General features: G+C 42.4%; 1 protein-coding gene across 1 annotated transcript in view; it reads left to right on the top strand.

Annotated features, from left to right (window-relative positions):
• Positions 1-3,275: 3,275 nt before the first annotated feature.
• LOC139281475 (protein FAM180A) overlaps positions 3,276-6,000 on the top strand; it is an 88,221-nt gene continuing 85,496 nt past the window's right edge. The window contains exon 1 of the mRNA XM_070901646.1: positions 3,276-3,499. Within this exon, the coding sequence (XP_070757747.1) occupies positions 3,424-3,499 (76 nt within the window). The 5' untranslated portion in view covers positions 3,276-3,423. The remainder of the gene's footprint in view (positions 3,500-6,000) is intronic.

The raw sequence follows: 6,000 nt of genomic DNA, 5'->3' as shown, positions 1-6,000 counted from the left end.
GGTGCTCTGGGTTCCCAAGGAAGAAAAGGGAGAGTAGCTGGTGTGTGATCTTGCACTTCCTGGTCATTGCACTTTTTCTGGCACTGGTCTGCAAAGTTTCTTGCCTTGGCACTCAATACATTGGCCTAGAAATTCGGGTTGTTTGCGCCTCTCGTGGGAATGTGGAACTAAGAGCGACTGCTCTTTCAAAGAGCCAGCACAAGCATGATGGGCCAAGTGGCCTCCTTTTGTGCTGTACGTTTCTATGATTCTATAATAGAGGCAGAATGGACACACTTTGTTTATGGATTCTTCATTTTGTTTTAACACAGTGTACTGTTTTACGTGGCTTATTTGAGCTGCAGCTTAAGTCATGATACAATCATGTCCTACTACATTCCCCATTTGTAGGTCATATATCTGGTAATTGCACTTCAGCTTTCAGGGAAAAACAAGTGAATTGTGGAATTCAGTTATTCCCAAACACTAAAACATTCCTGAAGTATAGGCCCACAATTTGCGGTCGGAGGCCTACCGTGGGCGGATGCCTCTGACCGCAAATTGTTTTATTAAAGTACCTGGCGGCCCCGGAGACTTGTGATCCTGGGCCTCTACATGAAGGCCTATGTAGAGGCCCATGTATCCCAGGAGCGTATGCGCTTTGTACACATCCCTGGTTTCACGTGGGACGGCCCAACCTATCAGAGTAGGGGTATTCCCATTCATATTTATGGTGGTTCCATGGGACCACCATAAATATGAATAGGAATATCCCCAAAAACACACAAACACGGAAAATAAATAAAGAACCAACATCACATATTTCAAATTAATAAAATGGAATTACTTACTTAAAACAAAAATATTTAATTTTTTAATATATTTTAAAGGGTCTAAAAATAAACTTACCTTGTTTAACAGGATTTTAAATGTTTAAATGATCTTTTTAAATGTATTTTTCTGTACTTTAAAAGTCTTATGCTGATAAAAGCAGACCTTATGCCTGCTTTTATCAGTTGTAAGAATTTCAAGGGCATTTGCTGAGCAGCAGTTGGGCAAATAGCCTGCAGAGGCCCTTTACCTTCAGATGCATGTGATCTGTCCAGAGGATACTTGACATATCGCAAGTTCTGGGTTTAGGCGCATGGGCTTCACATGCCTAAACTGGAACTTGTGGGGCCCCTTCGGGCATGTGTGCACCTCGTACATGTCTGTAGGGGCTGTGAATTCAGGCCCATTATGTAATAAAAATAATGTAACCTTAAAGCAAGTGCTTTGGTCAAAGGCTTTTATCAGGGCTATTTTTCAGTTGTACATTGTTTTTTGATTTGTCAGTTTTTTTGGAGCTGTTGAACAGCTTTTAGCATTATGCGAGGTTGACTTGTTTGGGTGCTGCATTTATCCTTGATGCTTTGGAGATTACCCGGAACTTATTAATGACATTGCCGGTTATATCGGATGTGGTAATGTGTTCTGATTTATCAAATGTTGTCTTGGGATGTGTTCACTACTCTTGGGAAGTACTAGATGTTGGTATCTAAGAATGCTTTGACTTGTTAACATGTCAATATGGTTGGCTTGGATTTACAGAAACTAAGATTATTTTTCAAAAATTCCTAGAGCCATAGGATTCTTGGTATCTTGATATGTTCATTCTTGCCGTTGCAGGTTTGAAGTTTGCAAAACTTTACATGGTCCACTGAAATTGGATGTCTCTGCCTTCAGGCGTACAGGCTTGTCATTTAGACTGCTTCTCATTATTGTCAGCTTTTGTGTGGTTGAATCATGTGAGAAAACAAGATGTGCTGAGGAGCTGTGCTCATTCCAATGGATTTCTGAGAACTTTGGCTGATTTCAAATAAAGTTCTTTCTTGTGTTGCTGTTTGTTCCCAGAATTTTGTCTGTAACTTAAATATTCAAAATGTTCCCTTCTTTTCTTAAGCCGCTACCTCTCCGTGGGAAGTAGGAATCCTGGCTATCCCAGGTCAATTGTAATGTTGGCTGAGATCATCACAGCAAAGACCTAAGCCGAGGTAATAGATCACACAGCACCCACTTTTCGGATGATAACCGGGCACTAAAGGATCCAATGTCGCATGCGGCGCGCAGCACTTATTTCATGGCGGGAGAGCATCATATCAACAACAACAACTTGTATTTATATAGTGCCTTTAATGTAGTGAAACATCCGAAGGCGCTTCACAGGAGTATTATGAGATAAAAATTTGACACCGAGCTGCATAAGTAGAAATTAGCGCAGGTGACCAAAAGCTTGGTCAAAGAGATATGTTTTAAAGGGCATCTTGAAGGAGGAAAGAGAGGTAGAGAGGCGGAGAGGTATAGGCAGGGAGTTCCAGAGCTTGAGGTCTAGGCAACAGAAGGCACGGCCACCAATGGTTGAGCGATTATAATCAGGGATGCTCAAGAGGGCAGAATTAGAGGAGCGCAGACATCCCGGGAGGTTGTGGGGCTGGAGGAGATTACAGAGATAGGGAAGGGCGAAGCCATGGAGGGACTTGAAAATAAGGATGAGAATTTTGAAATCGAGGCATTGCTTAATTGGTCATATGCCCAATTGGTTAGGCCGACCCAGAGTTATCCAGAGTGCATGACTGAAACTAGAGTTAAGTCTATTTCCTATGCAAATCAGGGCCTAAAGCTGGTTTCAGTTCACTTTCCCATATTCGATCACAGAAGTCCAGAAGGACAAGTAGAGATTCTGCATCACAGTCATATCAGAGAGGATATAATTTGTGTCTTTGGTTAGGGCTGTTTCAGTGCTGTGGCAGGGATGGAAACCTGAATGGTTTCTGTGGTAGTTTGGAAGAATGAGAAGGGGGAAGATTAGAAGATCAAGCAGGAACTGAGGACATCTAGGTGAAGTTAAAGCAGAGTTGAATGAGTTGGTTTTCAATGAGGCTTTTGAAGGTGGGGAGAGATATAGCATCGTGGGAAAAAGGTTATTTAGAAACTCACACGTAGGGTTTATTAAAAACGGAAGCATTACATACCATTGGCAGGATTTGGAATGCAAAGATTGCAGATCTGTCTACACTTACAGTATAATACACTGTAGTACAGATTGCCTGCAAAAGTCTATGTAATAATCTGTTAAATACCTACTTGGCTGGGCTCTGAAGTGTGTATGAGAGTAGCTGTGTAGGTGTGACTACATTATATGAAAGTGTCTGTTTGTGTGTGAGAGAGGGAGTGAGGGAGAGCAGCTGGTTGACTGAGTGACAGCACACGTACGTATTGCAGCCTGCTGATGTATACCAGATGTTTTGAGAGTCAAGGCAAGTTTACAGAGAGCCACTGCTGTCGATGCACTTAACAAGCTTCTAGGAGACTTTCAGATTCGCCTGAGCTGTGCAGTATTCTCATATATAACCACCAAGAAGGCGTTTTGCTTCAAGCACTTACACTAATTGATCCCTTGGTAAAATGCAGGGGAGAACTCTGATCCTGCTGATATTTTCCACCAATGTTTGTGCAACTGTACTTCCCAAGAGGAATAAAGGTAAGAGCAATGGGGGTATAATGAAAAAAACTTGATTTGAATGAGAAAAAAGGCAAAAGTTCTTTAAAAGGTCATATAATGATACTGTGGGAGACCTATTTATCTTGGGGAGATAAGGATATTGTGGGTGGAATTTGTCTTGGGCGGTAGCAGAAAATGGCCAACAGCGAATTGGCAATCCATTTCACATTCTGCCCAATATTCCACAACAAATATCAGGCACAATGTAAAACAGATGGCTGATGTACTATTGCCCGTTTTGCCACCCAAGACAAACTTCACTCCCATTGTTACCTGTCTTTGTGCGCGCACTGGTGTGTGTTTTTATTCACGTGTATGCAAAAATCTGTATCTACTTGATTGTGTGTGTGCTGGTGTGTGCCTTTGTGCATATGTCCATGTGGCATTATCTGTGTGTGTTAAATGTGTTTCTGCGTGAGTCCATATCTACATGTGTAAATGTGCGTCTGCCTGTGTCCATAAATATGTGTGTGTTAAATGTTTGTCTGCGTGTGACCATATCCACATGTGTGTTAAATATGTGTCTGCGTGTGAACATATCCACATCCGTGTTAAATATGTGCCTGTGTGTGTCCCTATCCACATGTGTGTTAAATGGTATCTGCGTGTGACCATATCCACATATGTGTTAAATGTGTTTCTGCGTGTGTCCATATCCACATGTGTGTTAAATATGTTTCTCAGTGTGTTCATATCCACATGTGTGTTAAATGGTATCTGCGTGTAACCATATCCACATGTGTGTTAAATGTGTTTCTGCGTGTGTCCATATCCACATGTGTGTTAAATATGTGTCTGTGTGTGACCATATCCTCATGTGTGTTAAATGTGTATCTACATGTGTCCATATTCACATGTGTGTTAAATGTGTGTCTGTGTGTGTCCATATCTGCTTGTGTGTGTGTTTTCCCTCAAAACCTCCTTGATAAAGTGCAACACCCCCACCAGCAGCTGGGAATCCTTGGCCCAAGACCACCCAAAATGGAGGAAGACCATCCGGAGGGCGCTGAGCACCTCGAGTCTCATCGCCGAGAGCATGAAGAAATCAAGCACAGGCAGCGAAGGAGCGTGCGGCAAACCAGACTCCCCACCCACTTTCCTTCAACCATTGTCTGCCCCACCTGTGACAGAGACTGTAATTCCCACATTGCACCGTACAGCCACCTGAGAACTCACTTTTAGAGTGGAAGCAAGTCTTCCTCAATTCCGAGGGACTGCCTATGATGATGATGATGTGTGTGTGTTAAATGCGTGCCTGCGTGTGTCCATATCTGTGTGGTAGATTTTTACCTTGTGCGATAGTGTAAAACTGGTGAAAACGAGTCGGTAGCCCGGTTTACATCTCTCCTGATTTTTATTTCCATTGAAGGCAGAGTAGAACGCTTTAGGAGATACTGATCTATCAAATCATTGAGCAAACTTCAATTCCAGGTCACAGGATATGCTACTTAACATTAAGTGATAGTTTGCTCATTGTACTATACAGAGACTATCATAGAGTTAACTATGGGTTTGGAGAGTGTTTCAAAAGCAAGCTGAATTACCATTCTGAGGTTTTCCTTGCATGTGAAAATAAGGCAATGACACATCACTATCCATGTGTTTATTAAATATTTTCTATGCAATTGTACAGCAAAAGTATCACATAAGTGAACTATTATTAGATTTTAAAAGGATATATCAATCTTCTTAAGATTGCTTTCAAAGCACAACAGTCACTGTTGTGAAGAGTTTCACTAGCGTTTCTCTTCTTTATAGGCTCTAAGGAGAACAGTAGAATCCCTCTCTGTGAGTGTAGCTTGTTGTGGAACAATGCATTAACAGAGAAGTGTGCAGACAATTCGTGCTGGGTAGTTGCACACAGATGCCCTTTGTTTATTTTTCTTGGTGACCGACAATGTTTTCAGTCAAATATGTCGGGCGTGTGACAGTGAGTCACTGGTATGAGAGGCCTGGGATTGCAGACTTGGATCATGCCGCTGCTTGGCTGAAGCAGCTGTGGGAAGAAGGTTGCGCAAGTTCAGTCCCTCAGCAGAGAATCACTTGCACACATACGTTTTGCGATCTTTATAAAAAGCATTTCTGCTGATTATTAGCTGGTTAAGGCCAAATGTTGGGGCCTACCTTTAAATTTCTTTGTATCCCGTCATTTAAACTATCATTTAGTCAAAAGTTCCAGTGTTTTGAAAGGAGTTTAACGCCTGCAAGTAGAAAGCTTCTTCTGGGAGCAGTTACTGTTGTGTAATCCTGGTCCAATATTTCTTGAGAAAAACAACTGGTGAATTGTCTGCCAGCTGTGTCATTGTGTGGAGAGCCCATTAACGTGTCTACCCCTCCAAACACTGTAGGGCCAATATTACCTCCCCGAGGGGAAGCTGGCAGGAGCGGACAGTAATCACGTGCGGGAATGTGAGTCGCATTTTAACTGGCGGGCTCCATTTCAATCCTGTCAGTCAGCTGCTCAGCTGGGGAAGGCCGAA

The sequence above is a fragment of the Pristiophorus japonicus genome, chromosome 15, assembly GCF_044704955.1.
Source record: "Pristiophorus japonicus isolate sPriJap1 chromosome 15, sPriJap1.hap1, whole genome shotgun sequence".
Taxonomy (NCBI): Eukaryota; Metazoa; Chordata; class Chondrichthyes; family Pristiophoridae; genus Pristiophorus; species Pristiophorus japonicus.
Note: the sequence above shows the minus strand (reverse complement) of the source record. Positions and strands in the feature narration are given on the sequence as shown.